Source organism: Penicillium citrinum (assembly GCF_028827155.1).
Source record: "Penicillium citrinum strain IBT 23319 chromosome Unknown utg000009l:1.0-4274883.0:1.0-4276374.0, whole genome shotgun sequence".
Lineage (NCBI taxonomy): Eukaryota > Fungi > Ascomycota > Eurotiomycetes > Eurotiales > Aspergillaceae > Penicillium > Penicillium citrinum.
Window position 1 is genome coordinate 720,052 of NW_026622694.1, and position 20,774 is coordinate 740,825.

Genomic DNA, 20,774 nt, shown 5'->3' on the forward strand with positions numbered 1-20,774 from the left:
TTTACTGGATTGCAGATGTGTTTTTATAATCAACGCCTATTCACATGCGGGGATTGGCAGTGGACTCAGTTTGTCCATAAGTGCTCATATGAACATCGAATGGGTTACACATGCAGCCTGATGTTAGTCTACAATACCGAGAGGGATGACCGAATCTGCCGTTTATGTCAGGCTATCGATAGAAAATCCCGTCGAAGAAGTGCGGAGCTCAGTCGTTTAGAGCGATGGAAAACCCAAGGAGATATTCTCATCGCTTCCAAAAAGAGGTCACGCAAACTTGTTCTTGGTCTGGAATATGAGCTACAGCTCCTGGGGAAAGAAAGAGAATTTCGGAAGAAATGCTTCTCTAAAAGATTTTCGGCGGTCACACGCGATAGTACCTAGACCCTCGCCAAACGCAGTTTTGGGTTGGGTTTCAATTTGTTTACGGCAACTCACCGCAGGTTTTGACCTCGATGGACCCTTCTGTTGACTGAAAGGTGATGATCCGGTAATATGTTCTTTAGTGGAGTTGAAGATGTATTGTGTTGCACGTGTTATCTGAGATACAAATCGACTGAGGGACAGATATGTATGTATACACGTGATCTTAGGCCCATCATCATCCCAGCAGCCGGGATAGTTCAATCGTAACAGTATCGTTCAATATAAAAAGAGAACCCCGGAGTTACTAGTAAGCTTGGGCATGCGTTGTGTAGCGTTGTGTACGAAGCATAGAAGCAATTAGTCGATGAGTCGAAAGAATTTCATGATCATATTGTAGCACGTGACCCGGTGGTATCTGTTGAAATTGCCGGCGGTAGCGCCCACCACGGTATTCATCGATTGAACAAAAAACCGTGATGTATAGAAGAATAAATTAAACCATGTTTCTCCCTTGATGAGCTTCCTTTACTTTTATGTAGTGTCCACCATGGCGAAATGCGATCATTTAGCATGGCTAGAGCTATTAGAAGGCAAGGGCGGTCCACTACTTAGCCACGGATGGCGGCTTTCCCAAATTTTCCGAGACCTGCCCAAGCCAACCGAACAAACCCCCCAAATTACCTTATTCTTAGGCCGCACGTTAAAAGACAAGGCATTACGTGCTCTTTGTGATAGCAATTTTAGGCACCAACGACGGCAACGTGGTATCAATATTCGCGCTGATAATCGTACCTTACATTCCCTACAACCGCGGCTTTTTGCGGATAGCGATCCCACAACCCTGACCCTGCAACCAGCGTACTCCAGCCCCCGGATTTGCCACCGAGATGAAGTTATTTCGATCAATCAGCTACCACTAGACTATTCTCTATATGATTTGGTCTTTGCCCGACTCCTATTCATGTTCGTTGATGTGATATGTATCTTCGCAGAAGATGTAGGTGGTCCAGACGAGGTATACCGTATGCTTTCCCTCTGGACAACAATTGGAACAGCGTCTTCGCTTCCATGTGATATTCGGCCCAGGGTCCTCATTGTTGTCAATGGCGACAACCCTAGCATCACTCACAGAGTGCTGGAAGAAAATTGTTTTCTCTCTGACCTTCAAGCTCAGTACTCCTCACTCCATAAAACATTCAGGGACATTCGTTTCAGCCCACTACCATCCGATGAGCTCTCAGCCGAGGCTCGCTTTCTTTCCCTGAATGCAGATATTTCGCGACAACTACATGATGCACGCTTCACTAGGCTACGTCACCAGGCCATGTTCTGCGCAGCACACATGGCTGAATTTTTCAAACTTGCAGCCCGCAATTTAACGAATACTTCCCTTGGTCAATTTAATTTCGTGGCTTTTGCAAGAGAGGAAAACCCTCTAGATGGAGCTTTCCGTTCACATCTCCTCAACTTCTTAAACATAGGCGCAAAGACCAAGATACCCTATGGGGGCCTTGCGTCCCACATAGCATCAGCTCTTTTGATGGATGCGTACCCTCCTGGAATGCATGGTTGGTATTCCCATACCCATGAAAAAGTCCTTATCCTAACCAAGGAGCAGACTTTTGCCCGCGGTCTGTTTTCAGAACATTATTCTACGACGCCTGCTATGCAGCCCATCGCAAAGCCTACAGCACCAAAGAGCTCGCAATAACGCAGTGTGAACGGATTGAAGAACGATTTTGTTCTTTGTTTCGGCATATGTCTTCAACACGTGTCTCTTCGTCGGAGGTTCATAAAGTGAACCTCGGGGACTATCAAAAATATTGGGGATGGTTGCGCTCAAACTCAACCTGTCTTCTCTGCATTAGGCGGAGTCCTGAGCATATACTTGCCTGTGGACATTCAATTTGCGACCAATGTGTGCAGATTTACGGCCGCTTATCTTTGACGGCCGAGGAGGAGTATATTGTCCCCGACTGCATTCTTTGTGGAGCATCAAAGGATTTGACCGTTCAGCTGAAGCCACCAACTGCGGCTCCCCGGGTAGTAAGTATTGATGGGGGCGGTCCTCGAGGCATAATACCGCTTGAAAACCTTGATATACTTCAACGGATTCTGGGTCCCAACCTTCCATTATGTCACATGATTGACCTTGCCGTGGGGTGTAGTTCTGGCGGTCTGATAGCACTCTCCAGGTTTATGCTGCGAATGGACAATGAATCTTGCAAAAGCCTTTTCAAAACGCTTGCAAAGAAGGTCTTCTCGCCATCACTGCGAAAGCGCTTTTTCCATTCTTGGGTTTCTGATAGCTTCTACGACGTTCAGCCTCTAGAGGAGGCCCTGAAAAACCATTACACTCCAACTCAAAGGATGTTTGATGCTCCAATGTCTGGCGTCTCTGCTTGCAAGGTTGCGGTGACAACGACTACGATCAAGGATGGGGACGCTTTTATATTCGCTAATTATAACGGAACAGCGCCCCATCGAGTAGAATCAGGTGACTAGTAACCCTGCAGTACTAGTCAATTGTTTGCTCACAGTTAAATTAGCGTACGGAAGACTAAGACCAAATAACGACCAAGAGCCCTTCCTGTGGCAGATGTAAGGTCCTGCCTCCGGAACTAACGGACTTTTACAACATACTAACGTGTTCCAGAGCTCGCGCAACCACAGCCGCTCCACCGTAAGTATTTTACACTACCAGAAAAGAAAATATGAACTGATGAACGAAAGTCTTTTCCCACCAATAGAGATCGATGGAATCACATATCAGGATGGTGGAATGAAAAGACATAATAATCCTATTAACCTAGCTCTGTCAGAAGCGCGGCATCTGTGGCCAACGTCCCCGAACCCAGATGTGTTGATATCCCTTGGGACAGGATCGACGACGCCCGGCTCTGTTCCGGCGATATCTCGGTATCGTAATTTTCTCGTTGATGGATGGATGTCTCGCATTTATCGATCATTCTCTTCTTCGTTCGACGGGGAGAATGCTTGGCGAGAGGTCTCTGGCTTGATGAACAAGACATGCAGGGAATCGTCATTCCGCTTTGATTTATCAGTACCGGGTGGATTGCCGAGGCTCGATGATACAGAATGCATGGCTAGACTATCGGCAATGGTCCATTCTCCTTCCTTTGGGGTTTCCAACCACAAGGAAGCGGCCACGGCCCTCTTGACCACTTGTTTCTTTTTGAAGTTGGACAGTGTGCCAAGTTACTATGCTGGTTTATTCCAATGTGCGGGCACCATTCGCTGTCGGGCGCCAGCACAACATGTTATTCGGTGTCTAGATATCTTGGATCCGTCACGGAAAGACCTCTACAAAGACAACATCAAATTGGGTGTATATATATCGACTCACGATATATGTTCTCACTGTCATAAATATAATCGTCCGATTAGATTTATTGTTCGTGACTTGGAGGAAAGCATTGTCGTGTCTCTCTGTTCCGGAGATAAACTTCATCGGCTCAGCGCTTTTCCGAACAGCATGCAATGGTTTGTTGAACAGCAAGGCTTGAACCAAAAATTTGGAGGCTCAAACCATCGCTTTGAGGCGAAAGAAGAATGTCCTGTATGTGAAGCCCGAGCCGGGGGAGTGCGGAAGCGAAAATACATAGAAGTTTGATGGAAAGTGTTACGCGATGGAATTCGTCTATTTTACCCGCTACATCAAATATCATATGGATAGTACCGAATTTGCATCAGCTTTGTAGCATTGTTGCTTAGCAATCCATTGATTTTATGATATATTCAATTCCTTTGTAAATCCCTAATGCTTCGGCACGAAAGAGGCCCTAATCGACCTGTGATCAAGACGTGATCGCGGTTATTTCTTGTCAAATGCATGGATTGACCTAACCTAGACGGACACTAAATTAGACCATCTAGAGAGACTGCTATAATTCTAAATAAAACCAATGCGGGGGCGGCACTACTGTGATTGATGCGCTATAGACTCCTGATCGTGCCGCCGGAAACGATATCACGGTTACAAGAAATCGTGCGCGGATCAAAGTGCTACTACTTAAAGAGGCTCCACGGACAGTAAGATCCATTCAAAAAAATATACAGTCATGAACATTACCAAGATGGAAGAGCTCACCGATGAGCAATTTGATCGTCTTTTGGAAGAAGTGGGTGGGGGTGCCGATTTGGGGCTCCTTGACCCCTTCTACGACCCAACACTTTTTCCGGAGACTTATAGCGATTTTTCAAATCTACTATCATTCCCACCCTTACCTTCTACTGAAGATCAGATTTCTCCTGTCCAAAGAGAGACCGAGGGCTCTCTAGAGCCAGAGGAAGGCAGTTGCGATTCATCAATACACCCTGCAGATGCCGAAGCTGGCGGGGCCAACGAAGCCATCGAAGCACTGAAGACGGCCAATGCAGCAAAACTCTTAGCAGAAGAGCAAAAGATACGACTAGACGCAATGCAAAAGGAGTAAGTTCTATGTTCTACATCCTAGTCGAAAGGCTTCGGGACTAATACGCCTCAGGCTGGAATCTCTCACGAGGTATGTTCAAGCTTCGAGAGCTATGACTTGGCTACTTACCACGATAATTAGGATATTCGAAGACATCCAAACTTATCAACACCAAAGACTCAATCCTTGGATGAAAATAGTGCAAGGATACTTGAATAACATTGATGGCTGTTCGGAGGGAAATCCCCGGTCGGCAATGGAAGACGACTTTGAAATTGACATAGAACACCCTTGAATGACCGCTAGTGAGTTAAGTGCTTGGCGAAAAATACCAACGGGCACAGCAGTCTCAATGCGCTCAGCAGGCGCAGTGAGCACAGCGGGCACAGCAGGCACAACGGGCACAGCGGGCACAGCAACAGCGGGCACAGCGAGCACAGCAGGCACAGCTGGAGAAACGATTGGCTGAGGTTTTCGGATATTTGTATTGATTTTCCACTCTTTCATATTGTCAAGTAGATTATAGGCTCTGAATTGATTTGATATCGAACTCCACTGTTCACACCCAATACCCAAATGCGCCACATTCAGCACACAGTTCTGACGGCTGGGAAGATACAATAGAACTAGATTCTTGTACCGTGGAGCTGCAGTCCATTAAATTCAACTGTAAAAGAGCTTTAAAGGCAGCAAATTCGCTCCCGCTAATTCCAACAGAAGTATAATCAGCTTGAATCAAAATGGCTGGGGCAGTGTGGACTTCGGAAGAGGTTTCTCTCTTGCTTTTTCTTGCGTCGCGGGATATACAACCTGAAATTATTGTCGAAATGTTGAATAATCGTACAACCACTTTCTTGTCTCGTGGGGTAGCGCAGGCGCCGCGAAGGACAATCTCCGCTGTCCGCGGGAAGCTGATATGGATCAAAGATCGACATCCTGAAATCTGGCTTGACGACGGAAGCATCAATGTTACTACGATGATGCAGTTTTTGTATAGCTTGCCATTTGTGGATCCCGCGGAGCTCAACATGCTTTTATACCAAGCAACGATGGAAATCAATTTGCGATCTACCAGGTAATACGGGTGCGTATCTTTTAAGGATGTTTTGATATATACCTTCTAATTAAGAAGCATAGATGGTATTATTTTGTTATGAGCAACCACAATCGCGAATGCGCTAGACTCGGAACTTGGCAATTGGAAGGGCCGTTCAGAACTTCAAATATTCCATATAAGACCGCAAGTCTCTCTGTCGAAGCAGTTATGAATAATATATGAAATATGCCTAGAGAATTGTTACAGAGCTCATATCTACGAAGAAAAGCCATGTGATTCGCCGATTCGTTGTCTAGTGTTCACTCAGGGATCATAGCGTGGGCGGTTCCATCATAACTGTCACGCTTTTTGCATTAAATAGTGAGCTTTTAGAATAATAACAGCTCATTTTGCCCCTGTGAATAATTCTTCCGTAACCCTTTTGTCAAAATGCTATCATTACCACCTACAATTGGCTCATATGAGATTGTCAAGTTACCTCAGAATCCAGAAGACGTTGGATATGGTGAGTCAATCATTGTGAATATAGAGCAGCAGATACCTAACATAGAGGCAGCAAGACACTGCGCTACATTTGAATGGTTTCTCATTAAAGTCGAAGATAAGAAATCGACTCTCTCCGAGGAAGCTTCCATTCTACATTCTGCTTCCGGGGGTGTTGGTATCCCACGCCTGCGCTATTTTGGAATGCACAAGGGGTGGAGTGTAATGATATTGGACCTCTACGGCCCTTGTCTCGGGTAGGTCTTCAACCACCGTGACAGGCAGTGCAGCATGCAGACGCTTCTTTTACTTGCAATTCAGCTTCTGTCTCGTGTCCGATATCTGCACTCGAGAAACATTCTTCACGGCAACCTAAGCCCTTGGTCTTTCGCTTTAGGTTGTTCAAACTGGCAGAGCCATCAATTCATGTTTACTGATTTCAAAATCATGAAGGATCAACCAAGGTCAGCCCAAGGCGACCTCTTGAGATTAGGGAATATACTTTCTTATGTGAACAGGGGTGCATCAACATCATGGGAGGATCACCTAAATCGGCCTCCTAAAACCGAGCCCCCATTTCTCGCAAGTTATTTTCGTGTTGTCAAAAAGTCTCAAAAAATTGATTATCAGCTTCTTCAAAGTACCCTTCAAGGGTATTATGAGGAGTTTGTCTGTCAAATGGAGGTTGCGCTTGGGCTTGGCGGCCATCGGGCGCTCAAACAATCATTAACACCGAACCTCGGACACCTGTTGACTTGCAGTACAGCGGAAATGAGACAACATCATTCTTTTGCGTTGGAAAGAGTGCAGTGCGGCTCTAATTTTCCAGGAAACGGTGATCTTTTCTGGCACGATTTAGATCATCTCTTCGAGATATACATGGCGGTATTCGTTCGATATAAGGCAAAAGACATTTTTCGAACTCTGAATGATGCTTGGGGAACGATGCATTCCCTATTGAATGACACATCGCAGCCTCTACGGCTTTCTATACTTTACAGATTTTATCGGTTCTTCGCAGTACTCCTCGAGACATTACCATCCTACAAGTCCAATTGGTTTTCTTGCCTTTCGAATATTGCAATGCTACTTTCCAATGCACACGGAAGCAGAGTGAACATTAATTCAGCATTACAGACTGTTGCTTATTGGAAAAGTGTCCAGGATGAAGAATGCTGAGTAATCAGCAATATGAGAAGCTTGACTTGTGCAACTGGGTTGTGACATAAGCCTTCATTTATTGGACTATTTGTCTGTATTCGCAATGCTCTCATCTTCGTGGTTACCATTCTGCTTGATCGTAATTAAAAACATTGTTTAGAAACAACCCTAAAGAAAAAATTTCAGGAAAATATGTCACATTACTTCAAGATGCAATTAGTGATTCTATCTATTGAAAGGTATCAAGCTTGTATGTTCTGCAAAGGCCTTCTTGCAGGTATCCATAAGTGATTCTATCTTCCAAGTGAGATTCCCCAGGGCATTGAAAGCTCCGGTAAGTCGTTTGGGACCCTATTGGGTAATCATTGTTTCACCATCCCCACCTCCTTCGCTCCAACTTCACGTGCCAACCGAATATAGGGCTTGAGGCAGGAAGACCCGGGCGAAAGCTTTAAGAAATCGTGCTGGGATTGTTTAGATCAACGAGCCATCTAAAGTAAATCCATATCACTCACCTGAAGTAACCATTTGGCAGACTTATGGTGTGTGGATTTAACAAAATTGACCACGTTTGATTCCCAGGGTCTTGTTTTGTGTTGTTCCTCTTTCTGTGAGAAAAGAGTGTGGTCCAGACATTCCTGTACTATTTTGCCGAGGGCTTTTAGATCATCTTGCTCTTTCTGATGGCTATCAGAATGTAACATTGCGTTTCCCACGTTTGCTGCAGGTCATTAGTGACATCCGATCGAATTTTAGTCTGGAGATTTACCTATCTTGACTGCTCCAGAAGTGGACAACAGAATAGAATCCGAGTTTATCTTACCGTGCACAATCCCAAGAACACGGTGTATATAGTCAACGCCTGCCAGCACTTCCTGTGAAAATGCTGCGACCTCATATGCCTGAAGACGACCGAGCGGGGAGTTGGATATTTGGGCCAGAGTTACATCCATAATTTCATAGAGAAGAAAAACAGCACCCTCGTCATAAAATACACGCTGCATTTGGACGAGGTTCTCATGTGAATAAGATTTGATTTTTTCCAATTCCTCTTCCCCGATGCTTTTGATCTCTTTCATAACTCCCTCTGCAAAGGTCGCATTTTTGCCGTGGACAACCAACCCATGACCAGCCTGATTTAGCTTGAATGTCTTCTGATAATGCTCCCAGGGGCTCTTGTACTCTTTAGCAAAGATGCTTCGGGAAATTGGTGTCGTTTGGCTTTTTTTCAGCCGACGTGCACTTTGACTTGTATCCTGAACGACCCTTTCGAGATTCTCGACTGCTCTCTTGGTTCCCGTCCTTGGGAACTGAGATGCACGGTTGGACATATCTTGTGGTGATGGTATGCCTGCCATTTCAGATGATTGTGGAAAGTTTACTATAGTAGAATCTCATCATAGATGACTGTAATATATCAAGGTCATGCTTTTTGATGCCGAAGAAATCGTGACCCTTGTCTATTCGGCGGATCCCCCATACCGCCATTTTATTGGGTGAGTGTGCGGCGGGTCCACTCCCTACCCAACTAGAAAACCGTGGACTCCCCCAAGCATAAATCGAATCTCTGTTCAGATTTGAATCAGGTAAAAGCCATAGTCACAATGGACCTTTTGGTGATTTACCTCTATACTGGAGCTCTTTTACTTGTTCTCGCTCTTTTACAGAGATACCTAAAGCTGTGTCTCAGCTTTGTTTTCAATCCGAGACTTGGTGCTTTCATTACCAGGCATCTTGTACTACCTTACCTTCTTCCACGGTGGTACTTTTGGGGCCACTTAACTAGACTCCAAGCTCTTCTCCATTGTACTCATCTTGCAGGGACTCTGATGTGCAATGTACTAGGGGTGTCTAATCTATCGATGGCTAGATCAAGGGCCGGATCGCTCGCAGTTTTCCACTTGGTGCCATTGACGCTTACACCACGATTAAGCATGGGAGCCAAGCTGATTGGCCTTTCTCTTGGCTCTTATAGACGTATACACTCTACAATTGGTCTGATGGCTTGTTTCCAAAGCATGCTCCATGTGATACTCGCATATCAATCTGTTTCGCTTGATCTCAATAACCGAGCCCAGAGGCACGGGTTTATAGTATGTGGCTGCGTCCCCTTTTTTACCCTCCACTCATGATTTCCCCAGGCGACAATTTCTATTGCATCATTGACATTGATGGCTACACCATGGGTCCGACGACGATTGTATGAGATATTTTCGATCAGTCATTTCGCCCTTGGAGCTCTCGTGATTGTGATGATCTGGTTGCACTTGAAAAAAAAGTTCAATTTAAACGGTGGTCTTCTTATTGCTTCTCTAGGTGTTTATTCCCTGAGTTGTACGATCCATTTGGTTCTACAATTATATCGCAATATGATGGCAGGGAAATTTTTCGCTAGGGCGAGCATCACAAAAACGAACGATGCTGTTCAGCTCAGCTTCCGTCCTCGCCGTCCCTGGAAAGTTCGTGCTGGGCAATATGTTTATTTGAAAGCACCAGCCATAGGATTGCTTTCTATTGCAGAGTCTCATCCCTTCAATATCATATGGTGGGAAAATGGGCCAGACGGAAGGGCCGAGAGCATCTCTATTCTTGCTCAGGTCCAATCAGGTTTTACCAAAGAGCTTCTTTGCCACTCAAGTGACCATTTAAGAGTTCTGATAGACGGACCATATGGCGAACCTCAAGATACAGAGCCATATGACAGTATCCTCATGATTTGTACAGGTATTGGAATATCGGCGCAGCTACCTTACGCGAAAGAAATCCTTCGTCGTCAAGCAACCGGCGATTCCTCTCTTCGCAAACAGCGTGTCACTATCATATGGATCATGGAGAAAGAATGTAAGTTTCTAGTGGAAGTGTATATGCCTCGGCTGATTTTTGAAGATCACAGCGACTGGGTTTGCGACTGGATGGATCAGTTGCTTGAAAAGGACTTGGAGAACGCGAAACATGCCACCAGTGCCCGAACTTCCAAAGTTTCTGGTCATCTCAAAGATGCTCAACTGATGCAGAATGGGTCAAACATCGAAAAGCAAGAGATAATCGAAAGCGTCTCACAGCTTCTGGAAAGCATGGAAAGCTCAAAGAATCTAGTAAGTGTTTGAGAATCCTCTCCTCTCGACCTGAATTATCTTTAAGAAATATTAGAGCTTCAACTATTCATTATACATAACCGAAAGGTCGGGATCGGAGGTTCAGATTGGCCGGCGTGGTATCCAGACCTTTGGGAAGCCCAACCTATGTGCCATCATTAATGACGAAATCAATACTTGCCGCGGCAGGCTCCTGATCTCAGGTATGACCATCCCGAGCCGCCTTAGAGATATGCTGACAAATAAGTTTCCACTAATTCCAAGACCCGATACTTGATTAGAGAATTCGCCTTGATAAAAGATAAGGCCGATTATTACGAAACTGAATTTCAACCCTCGGATGGTTATGTCAGCTTCTAGGAAAGGTCGAACGGGTAGATTGGAACAACGATCTGGATCTGGAAGCTCTCGTTGATAGGAAGAAGAGATCTTTGTCCGCACCAATTTGATCGAGGATTGTTGATCATGATGTTTGACATTCACTAGATACATATTGAATGGAGCAAGTCATAGGTTTTGTGCCAGCTGACCGCAAACCGTGGTTGTGACCAAAACCCTTGTTTTCAAAAAATGACACGGAAGGGAAACTTGGCCTAGTGATCGGGTTTGACCAGACCAATGTAATCAGACATTTTCGTACTGTTAATCAGGGCGGGGTTTCTGTTCTTTCCGCTTTTCAAACCCATGTACTTTGTTCTTTTTTAGTCGGCAAGATTCTATTACGGTCCAGCGGATGCTGAGCGGTCATCCATGTAGCGAAGGTCGGCCATCGTGAGTTGTTGAAGGGTGATTCCGTGTCGCTGCAACGCGTCAACGCCCTATAAAACGGAACTTATGTTTATTTTCTTATTCTGTTACATAATCAAATGATTTCAACGTTTCTATCTTGACTAGTAGCCTGTCACGATTTCTTGGACTTCAAAGGCCTAGCGTAACTATATGACGGAAATTCAGCGGTCGGAACGGGCAGTACGGTCATAGAAAGTTCTGCGGAATCTGGTTCATTGAAAATGTATCTACACTAACAATTTATGTGGATGTGTACAAAATGAACCTAAACCAAGTACGGATAGTTCATCCGTGGTGTTTCCGTAGATCTTGGCAATTTGATTCCGACACTATGAGTGACTTATATAATCACATCACGATTTCTCAAGAAGTGTAAATAAGCGTGTTTTCGGGGGCCATTTAGTCGCTTCATATTCACGGAAGGGTTCACTCCGGGCTACGATATTGCCACAATTTGCAGGATGGATTCAACTGAATTAGATGTTGCATTGCAATTGGAAGGAGCCACCTTAGGTTCAGTCAAAGTCCGTCAGTTGAATCAACTAGTATTCGAAGATATAGACGTGCAAGGATCCCGTGCCCTGAATCAGTCTCGTATCAAGAATATAATCCATCGATTTGAGCATGAGGGATGTCGACGATTCGATCCCCTCACCTGGATCCCTTGTGAGATATCAAAGTCGGCTCTAGAGTTACTATTACAAGCGAACTTTCAAAGTTTAAGCCTGGACTCTCCAATCGATTTAGAGCTCCAAGAAGGGTCTGAGATACTCTGCCTTCAAGGTCAACATCGTATAACCGCAGCCCTTGAGTGGCTCGCGCCAAACGATCGTTGGTGGCATTTAATAATCTACGACTCCGATCAACTGAATGCCGGATGCCGCAAACGACTTCGAGAAGCGGAAAATGGATCACAAATATTCAGTGACGGAGAAATTTTTCAAAACATTCGACATTACCAACTCCGTGGTGAAGAAAAACCGGCACAAGAATGGCTGGCGAAATGGTCTCCTTCCAAGTGTCGGGACTTCAACCGAATCTATTCTCCCAAAACTAGCCAAGATCAGCGGAAAATTTTGGCAAACAAGCTGGACACATTGCTGGCATTTCCTGCGCTTTGGGTCCATTGGCTTATGGGAACCCATTTAACAAGTTTGAATTGCCCGGAGGTTTGCGACCACCAACGCCAGATAGCTTATCACGCGAGACTGACAGACAAATAGGAGCTGTCGGCATACCTCCATAAAATTCATTCTGCATGGATCGCTCTTACTTGTGGTTCCACTCAAGCATTGGACCCAGGTACGGTCGAGCTTCTTCAAGGCCGTTACCCTCGTTTGTCTTTGAATGATCGTAGACATATCTATCAAATTTTTGCGGATAATTTGGCTTTCCCTCGTGTCACTGACCCTGCGTCACGATCGCAACTTCTGCAGGCTTCTCTGAACTACACGGAAATAATACCTTCGTTACATCTTTTCCTTGAGAATACCAAGTACTTGAAAGCCATGGTAGACGTTCTGAAGAAGGCTTTGCCACCAAAATGCAAAGGCACCATCCGGCAGGTCATGCTGCGATCTTTTATTCCCCCCCTTGACCGGCCGCATACAGGTGTCAGAGAATGATTTTGAGGAGGATAGGCCTAAGGGTGAGAATGATCATTTCTGGTCGGCTTATCGACAATGTTTTCTGTTCGCGATGCGCCACTTTTATGGACTTACTGATCTTCATCCACGAGGGCACAGCCAATCTACAAAACCCCATCAAAAGCTTGAGCGTTCGGATCTCTGGAAACGCTTTGAAATCCTCCTCCATCATCTGGGATTTGCTATAAATGGTCCCCAGGACGGCCGAGCACCTATGAAAACAGAGTATGTCGCTGTCCAAGCACTACTTTCTCGCCTCAGGCCTCCGGACCTTTTTGAATATGACCACTCTGTGCTCAACGAGTGCAGCAATTATGTTGCGAACATCCTGACGCAAATCAAGCCGCGTAGTATAAACGCACCACGTCCGTTCCAGAGTACGGATTCCACACAGAAATGGGCCCTTACGCACCGGTGCGGTATGACAGACTGGGAAACCTTTTTCTCTGACCGCAGATATCTTTTTTTGCAAAATATCTACGCACTGGATGATGAATCGCGGGAGGACGTCACTTCCTTTGCCGTGAAACGGGATATCTTTAAATCCTTTTTTCCTAGTGATGGGCTTATCGTTATAGCCGAGGCATTCTCGAACGCAGTCCATAGGGGAGAAACAACAAATATCCATTCAAATGCAGCTTCAGCAGGCTCGTCCCATCAACGCGATGTTCCGATGTCAAATACAACAGACGTGCACATCGAAGAAAATGACCCAAGTGATTCACAGGCTATTCACGTACCTGGAAATCAAGACATAGAGATACCTGATGAGCATTCCGATAATACGATTCGTCTTTTGACAAACGATAACGTAAATATCAGTTCATCGCAAATGATTGTGCAAAGCCATCCAGGAGCTGATGCCTCTCTTGGAAAGGCAAACAGCGAGGATAATTTTGCGCTCTCCATCACCTCGCAATCATCGACAGCCTGCAAATGTAGGACCGATATGACAGCAGACCTTTTTTGGGCATCTTATAAACACATATGGCCCAATCTTTCATATGTGACATTCTTCAGTCTCTCAAGCAAAGATGTTCTGTTCTTTCGGTTATCTAATGCCCAACCAATCTTGAGCATCGCCCCTGAGGTTGGCTCAGGGTGGTGTGCAATGGCTGAGGACTTACCCGGGCAGCAATTTCCAACTCTCAGAACCCTCGGTAGAGCTGAAATCCAGTCTCAAGCAATGAAAGGTGGCATATTCTTCTATGGAGACACTCAAGATCTAAGCTTCCGATCTACTTTAAAACCGTGCACCTCCATGGCTGCCATTGTTCTCCCTTTTTATGATACTGGCGAGGATACCTGGAAATTGGAACGTTCGAGGAATGCGGGGATCGTGATCCAAGAGTTCTCGCAAACGAGATCAATGAGCTCTATTGATTGACTGTTCTACGCATATTCCGTTATTACCGAAATTACTGGATTCTGGTCCTGATTCAAATTTTAAACAATTGTATTGAACCAGAGTTGAGCCGGAATTGGAGAAGCAGGTCTTCATTAAATTTTTAAGAATGTGACCTTTTCGTTCAAATATCCAGATATATAATTGCCGAAACGAATAGTTGTTTACCTATGATATAATCGAATGTTGGATATCCTCAATCATCTGTGAAAGTAACTTTTACGTCCGGATCTTTCCACAAGAGAAACCGCTCTAGTCTTCTTTGTGAGGTAATTTACCTTAAATCGCCTAGGTTCATGCCCAGCTATTGCTGTTTTTCTTTCAAACCCGGCATCTGCGATATTTTACCGTTGGGCATCCAGTGTTTTATCATTTGAACTTAAGAGTGTAACAAATGCATTGAAAAAAGAGCGGATGATAAATATAACGAAAAGAAGCCATGAAAGAACGAGTGAACAGGCAAAGATTTTGCCTGCTACTAATGGTCAGAATTCAAATGCGTGATGGTCTCTCTCTCTTCTACAGTCCACGCTCGAACTTTTCGAGCTCTAGGTACCGCCCGTGTTACACCATCTTTCAACTTTCCATAATTTAATTCCAGGTCCGGTAGTCGATAGTAAGAGAAATCAACCTGCTTTGTCGTTATGAAGAGTTTAAAAATGTCACGCATCTCGAAATTTGGTTGCTGGGAAGCCTCTTGGAGTAAGTCCGGAACCACCAAATCGACAATAACATCGCCTGGTATCTCACTTCCCGGATCGACCTCTTGGGTGCTCGCATAGGTACCTGGGAAAATTTCGTGAACGCCGTAAGCAGGCCCGATATTAATAATCGTGATATAGACGGGCAACGTATGCAGATTCTTGAATTTGATTCTTCGTACACCGAGTGATCTGGGGTTATCTGGATCAGGTGTTGCATTGACAAGCTTAAATTCATGCGGTGGTGGCTGACTGACGTCGACTGAACTAGCATCTAACACGAGTTGGTATATATGCAGGTGCTTGAGCAAACCGATCATCTGTTTGGCAAAATCCGGGTTTGTTATGCAATATTAATCTAGGACCGGTGTTACAGCTAAGTCTTCCAAAGTCGGAACATCAATTTTCGAAGAGCGGGATACTACCCATCCGGAGCTTATTATTCAAGGGTCAACAAATCAGCTGTTGGCATTCTGTGAGCATAATACAAATTTTTGGGGGGGGGGCACGAGACAAGGTTAACCAGAGAAGCAGCAAGCTCCCCTGGAGAAGATCTCCTCGGCCCATACTGTGTATTGCACTCCACACAGTACAATACCGCTGAAAGTAAATAACAATAACGTACATCAAGTAAACACATAATGCCGTGGAGAGATTTGAAGGTAGCCAAATAGAAAGGTCAGAAGGAATACAAAGTCAAGCAAAGTTCAAAGCCAAGACAGATTGATACCTTACCTTGAACTGACCCGAAGAAGCATGGGAAAAGAACAAGCAAGAAATCAGCGAAGTAAAATTCGAGTGACGATAAATGCCACAGTCAGCCTGAAGTTAAGCCCCTCTTGATCAGTGATTATACTCTGCAGCATGAGTTAAATAGCAGGTTCCCGCAAGAGAATTTCTTGCTTAAAGTTCGGTTTTCTTGTGGTTGGAAGTACTCGTACTTTTTGGAGGCTGGTTGATGCTCCAAACAAGGGCGTACGGCTGTGGACACGTCTTGTTGAAGATGTGGTACGCACGCACAATGATTTTGATTTTGCCATCGGGGATATTCATCCACTCAACCTGTTCCACATTATTCCATCGATCAAAGTCTGCCTTGTCGCCCATATTGCCATGTTTTTCAGTTTGATCCGAACTGATTACAATAAGGTCCAGGTCGTTCTGAAGCATCTTTCCTGGGTAATCTGTCCAGACTAAGGTCACTTTCAGTACTGGTCCACTGGAAGCCGTAGTGCTGGTTGACTTTCCCTGGGCCTTGATAAAATCTCCTTGGCTTGGGATATCGATCAGAAGCTCCTCGCTTGCACCTTGCGCGAGTGCTCCACCCTCGCGATATCCACAACCAACTTGGTTTGGTAAGATCACTGAGTTGGACAGATTGACTCGACCAAAGCCGCTGTTACTATTGGGAGATAGGCCAGTTTCGCTTGGAACATACTGCCCGGGTATTGCAACCGCTCCATTGATAAGCATTGCTTTGAGAAGAGCAGCACTAGGGTTTTGTAATCCACTTTTAACCAAAGTCTCTCTTAGGACTGCAGCGCACCCTGCCACCAGAGGAGTGGCCATGCTAGTGCCAGCTAGGAACCACCATTCGGGGTCTTGACTTGCACCAAAGTGAGCATCAGCATTGACCACATGTCGTGACCTTGTTGATAGGACTGCCGTTCCAGGGGCAACAACGTCAGGTTTTATACGAGATTCTAGGGTAGGTCCGCGGCTGCTGAAGGCTGCTAGGCCTTCGGGTTTGTCCGCCATCAGATCCTTGCCTATTGGACCGCTTGGCCATCGCTGACCATAAGTGATAGGGATCTCTGGGCGATTATTCTCACTTGCCCCGACAGTAATGCAGTTTTTCGCAGCAGCCTCGGAACCGATCTGCCTTGGGTCAATGACACCATTCCTGTCTGCATCTATGCCGTCATTCCCAGCAGCGAAGAGGATCACCATATCCTGATGGTCCCAGACAAATTTGTCAATTTCCGCGCTAGATTCCGTATAAGGAAGCTGTCTTCTTTCAGGGCCGGAAGATCCCCACGAGTTGGTGTGGATTCGAGCACCGCTCTTTTCATAGGGAGGAGAGAAAAGGTCTGCAAAGTCGGGAGGGATCCCACCCAAACCATTGCGTCGGTCTAGGAGAGACTGCAGTACCAAAGTAGCCTTTGGGGCTGTGCCTCGAATATTTCCTCCCATAGACGCAGAGAATCCGTCCCCAAGAACAGATCCACAGACATGTGTTCCATGGCCATCTGGGTCATCTGCTTTTCCAGAACGTCCTAGGGCATAGAGCTCCTTTACTCGGTTCGAGAAAGCAGGATGGGTATCGATGATAGATCCTTTATCGAACCCTGTGTCTGCTACAGCTACCACCTGTCCTTCGCCCTCGTACTGGGTACCATTGACTTGGACAGGGGCCCCAAGAACTTGTGCTGCCCGATTGTTGAACAGTCTTGCTGGATAAACTGGCTGAATGACCTTGACCGCGTCAAGGTGGGCCAAATCGTCCAAATACTGATTTTGAACTTTAAATCGAACCTTGGAGCATCCAACATCTAAGGTTTCAGGGTCAGCATGCGCAGCTGCAGCAATTTCCGAGAGAACGTGAGAGGAACCAGTGTCAACATCCTTATGAAGAACAACGTCAACCGTTTTAGAGATACGGTCTTTCGGCACGGCAGGAAATGATGCTAACTCCCCTGTTCCACCCTGGGCTTTCAAGCTATCCTGAATTACAAACATGTCCAGATAGACGTTGGCCCAGGAGACAAATGGGAGCTGGCGGATGGATTCGAGGTCTGTTCCCTTAAACCCACAGAGGTAGGTATTATGGGAAACATATTCTTGGATATCAACTCCTAACGATTCAAGTTCGTCTTCCTGTTCGTTGGAGAGCGGCTCGACTGATTGAACCAGGATATAGTCAGACTGACTCGCATCCTCAGACTCAAGGCCCAAGGCTTGAAGTATTGGGCGCTGTCCCTCGGGATCGACACTGTTCCCATTGATTGATACAATGGGTGTCCTGCTATGATTGTGGTTTGAGTTTTGGCTTTCCATTATGAAGGCGGGGGAGAAATGTAATTGAGAGTGATCGAGAGATTCAAGTTCTCGCCCGGAAATTCCAGTCCAAGCCTTGGAGTTTAGGAAGGGTGTGAAAAGCTACACAAAGATTCACGACGAGGTCTCTGATGTCAAATCATGTATAAAGTCTCTAGTAAAAGGCTAGAGGTACTATTATATATTGCATGTGTACACTGAGGCCCAACCTGATCGTTTTCAAAATTTGGAAAAGGATGTACATGAGAACATCTATACCTGCTATTTATATGCTCATCCCCAGAGCGCTTGAGGCTATGCCAGGGAAAGAGGTTCGAGCAGACTTGAACTGGTGACTGTCTTTAACGATGCAAAGACCGGTTGGTATGCTCGTGTACAAGTAGAAAAGAGTGGTTGATCTGCTTGGCATCATCTAGGCCATATTGACTAGCCGCATTTGGATCTTGCGGTCTAGACCATCTAAAAAAAACCATATGCTAAAATTCACCATTTGCCTGAGTTGATTGGTCAATCATTTACTGGTTCTCCTATTGTTTGTTTCCTTCCCCGTCTGTTCAGGTGATTTATGAATTAATCATTACCGGCGAGCCTTGGACATGTTTAGGAATCTGAATTCAAGTTTGAGCCTCCCAACGACTTATTGAGCATACAAATTAAGCCTGTCAGGTGGCCGATCAAATTGAACATTAGCAACTGGGTTCTCCATATCCGGTTACGGAAAGAGCTGTAGATAGAGAGCCATAATTGAGTTAGTATATCGAGGCGGTAAAGAGGCGGGCGGCGAGGCCTAGGAATATCGTAGGAGTCAAAGTTTAGACTATGTACAATGAAGGGAAAGACTTCATCTCGATAATATTAAACCTTTTTTCCGTGGGTCTAACTTGAAGAATCGTACCCAGGCCCAATAAAGGCCCGAGGGGGATACTACATGGACCATGTACAAGTTAAGGGCACGCAATCCCCGACTGCTTTGACTTTTTGAGTATAAGGGCATACGAGTTAATTCATATGCAGGGAAACGCATAGCTGCGATGCATACACTGAAAGTAAACTGGACCAGAATGATCCTCTGGTGAGCAGTCTCAGTCCATGTCAAGCCGCTCTTCGGTCACCTTTTTTTTTTTGCACTCTGGCTAATTCGACTTCAGCACCAGAATGAGGTCCATAGCTTAGCATGCATTCTTTACATGAACTAGTTCTGATGTAGTAAGCTCTCCCAATATGAAAAAGGTTTCTTCATTTTAAGTCTAACTAATCCAACATCAACATCCATCTTCAGCATAATCATCCACATGTAGGGGAAATCCAGCGGATGTCTGAAGGCGCTAATAATATAACTATTCATGTCGGGCAAACTAATTATGTACTGGTAAAGTTTGCTGATGCTAACTCTGGCAGTTTTGAAGGTTTCTGTCGTTTAACCTGGACTAACAGTGCCCAATTCCTCATCCATTTGGCGTGCTTTTCCACTCTTCTTACCGGCCTTTACAGGTTGACACGAAGGGCCATCCATAATATCTTCATAAGCAACGGAGTTTTGGCGTATCCTTTCATCGGCGTATGTGTCCGTTTGGTTCCTCTCAATAATCTGCTGAGCGACATTGTATTCTTGAAAGACGTCCTGTAAAATGGTCGCAATTGTGTCGTGAGAAATATGACTGTTGCCGTATCTTAATAAGGTTGCTCTTTCTTGAATGAACTCCGAGACCTTAGCTATTTCGATCATATTTCTCCTTAGTCGCTCTGGGAGCCCTCTCCCTTTAAGCAGTGCTAACAATCCAGCAATAGAGGTGTTGAAAGCACCTAGGATTGTGATTGCTACTACGTGATCCCCACCTGACGGTCCCAACGCAGTTATAGTTGCACCGAGTATTATTTGCGTCATTGCAATCAAGTTGAAAACAATGCTGATAAGCCTATATTGGAACCTCAAGTGTTTCTCCTTGCGTATCAGCTCATTCCGTAGGTCGGCCGTTGCAGTCTCATAAGTAACGTAGATCTGAGGCTCATCATAAGAGTTCTGTGGACTAGATTGATGTAAATCGGACATGATGTATTGCTGGGAATTTCGAATAGTGTGCTGCTAGTATGAATAGAGTTTTTCAAAGTAGATGTATACATCTAGGTGGATTCTCGACTATCCTCACTGATGTACTTAGTTATATGACCAAATTACTTCCTTTCGAGGTTGTTACCATCCTTCGTCTTTTCGCTGGCGTTGTTTCCTCTAAGCGAAGAGATGTATATTCATCGCGGTCATTTCGTCCTTTGGTACTTGCTAAACCCTATGGTATTCGTTCTTGGAGGCCTCGAATCGATGACAACTTGCCACTTAATGTTATTCAAAGCCTTGGGTTACTTTTTTCCTGTTCCATGGAAACCCGAGGTTACTCAAATGTCTCGGTCGGTCGTGTAACCCATCTTCAACTTTGTGGCTGATGCTCTCCTTGGCCCTGAATAGACAATTGTAAGAAAGAACAGCAGATGATACTTTGGGCAACCGTTTGCATCGACAATTTCGTACTTTCTTCATTGCTGCGGGGTTGAAAGATCACATGGGGAGTATGACTGGCTGCAG

General features: G+C 45.2%; 11 protein-coding genes across 11 annotated transcripts; 7 read left to right on the forward strand and 4 right to left on the reverse strand.

Moving 5' to 3' along the window:
* Positions 1-913: 913 nt before the first annotated feature.
* N7469_009733 (uncharacterized protein) lies at positions 914-2,077 on the forward strand (the record flags this gene model as incomplete). Its single annotated transcript, XM_056648638.1, has 1 exon — positions 914-2,077. The coding sequence occupies one exon, from the start codon at positions 914-916 to the stop codon at positions 2,075-2,077; it is 1,164 nt and encodes a 387-aa protein (XP_056495769.1).
* A 231-nt stretch (positions 2,078-2,308) lies between these two features.
* On the forward strand, positions 2,309-4,000 carry N7469_009734 (patatin-like phospholipase family protein; the record flags this gene model as incomplete). Its single annotated transcript, XM_056648639.1, has 4 exons — positions 2,309-2,863; positions 2,916-2,967; positions 3,023-3,049; positions 3,076-4,000. The coding sequence occupies exons 1-4, from the start codon at positions 2,509-2,511 to the stop codon at positions 3,998-4,000; spliced, it is 1,359 nt and encodes a 452-aa protein (XP_056495770.1). The 5' UTR covers positions 2,309-2,508.
* Positions 4,001-4,463: 463 nt separating this feature from the next.
* On the forward strand, positions 4,464-5,097 carry N7469_009735 (uncharacterized protein; the record flags this gene model as incomplete). Its single annotated transcript, XM_056648640.1, has 3 exons — positions 4,464-4,819; positions 4,875-4,892; positions 4,944-5,097. 3 exons carry the CDS (start codon positions 4,464-4,466, stop codon positions 5,095-5,097), a joined length of 528 nt encoding a protein of 175 aa, XP_056495771.1.
* Positions 5,098-5,542: 445 nt separating this feature from the next.
* N7469_009736 (uncharacterized protein) lies at positions 5,543-5,881 on the forward strand (the record flags this gene model as incomplete). The annotated part of the gene is made up of 1 exon (XM_056648641.1): positions 5,543-5,881. The coding sequence occupies one exon, from the start codon at positions 5,543-5,545 to the stop codon at positions 5,879-5,881; it is 339 nt and encodes a 112-aa protein (XP_056495772.1).
* Positions 5,882-6,288: 407 nt separating this feature from the next.
* On the forward strand, positions 6,289-6,603 carry N7469_009737 (uncharacterized protein; the record flags this gene model as incomplete). Its single annotated transcript, XM_056648642.1, has 2 exons — positions 6,289-6,364; positions 6,410-6,603. The coding sequence occupies 2 exons, from the start codon at positions 6,289-6,291 to the stop codon at positions 6,601-6,603; spliced, it is 270 nt and encodes an 89-aa protein (XP_056495773.1).
* Positions 6,604-7,865: 1,262 nt separating this feature from the next.
* N7469_009738 (kinase-like protein) lies at positions 7,866-8,861 on the reverse strand (the record flags this gene model as incomplete). Its single annotated transcript, XM_056648643.1, has 3 exons — positions 7,866-7,967; positions 8,019-8,224; positions 8,273-8,861. The coding sequence occupies 3 exons, from the start codon at positions 8,859-8,861 to the stop codon at positions 7,866-7,868; spliced, it is 897 nt and encodes a 298-aa protein (XP_056495774.1).
* A 1,011-nt stretch (positions 8,862-9,872) lies between these two features.
* Positions 9,873-10,610, forward strand: N7469_009739 (NADPH oxidase family protein; the record flags this gene model as incomplete). Its single annotated transcript, XM_056648644.1, has 2 exons — positions 9,873-10,344; positions 10,390-10,610. 2 exons carry the CDS (start codon positions 9,873-9,875, stop codon positions 10,608-10,610), a joined length of 693 nt encoding a protein of 230 aa, XP_056495775.1.
* Positions 10,611-13,085: 2,475 nt separating this feature from the next.
* Positions 13,086-14,420, forward strand: N7469_009740 (uncharacterized protein; the record flags this gene model as incomplete). Its single annotated transcript, XM_056648645.1, has 1 exon — positions 13,086-14,420. One exon carries the CDS (start codon positions 13,086-13,088, stop codon positions 14,418-14,420), a length of 1,335 nt encoding a protein of 444 aa, XP_056495776.1.
* Positions 14,421-14,916: 496 nt separating this feature from the next.
* N7469_009741 (uncharacterized protein) lies at positions 14,917-15,459 on the reverse strand (the record flags this gene model as incomplete). The annotated part of the gene is made up of 1 exon (XM_056648646.1): positions 14,917-15,459. One exon carries the CDS (start codon positions 15,457-15,459, stop codon positions 14,917-14,919), a length of 543 nt encoding a protein of 180 aa, XP_056495777.1.
* A 583-nt stretch (positions 15,460-16,042) lies between these two features.
* On the reverse strand, positions 16,043-18,196 carry N7469_009742 (S8 family serine peptidase; the record flags this gene model as incomplete). Its single annotated transcript, XM_056648647.1, has 1 exon — positions 16,043-18,196. The coding sequence occupies one exon, from the start codon at positions 18,194-18,196 to the stop codon at positions 16,043-16,045; it is 2,154 nt and encodes a 717-aa protein (XP_056495778.1).
* Positions 18,197-19,613: 1,417 nt separating this feature from the next.
* N7469_009743 (uncharacterized protein) lies at positions 19,614-20,246 on the reverse strand (the record flags this gene model as incomplete). Its single annotated transcript, XM_056648648.1, has 1 exon — positions 19,614-20,246. One exon carries the CDS (start codon positions 20,244-20,246, stop codon positions 19,614-19,616), a length of 633 nt encoding a protein of 210 aa, XP_056495779.1.
* Positions 20,247-20,774: the final 528 nt, after the last annotated feature.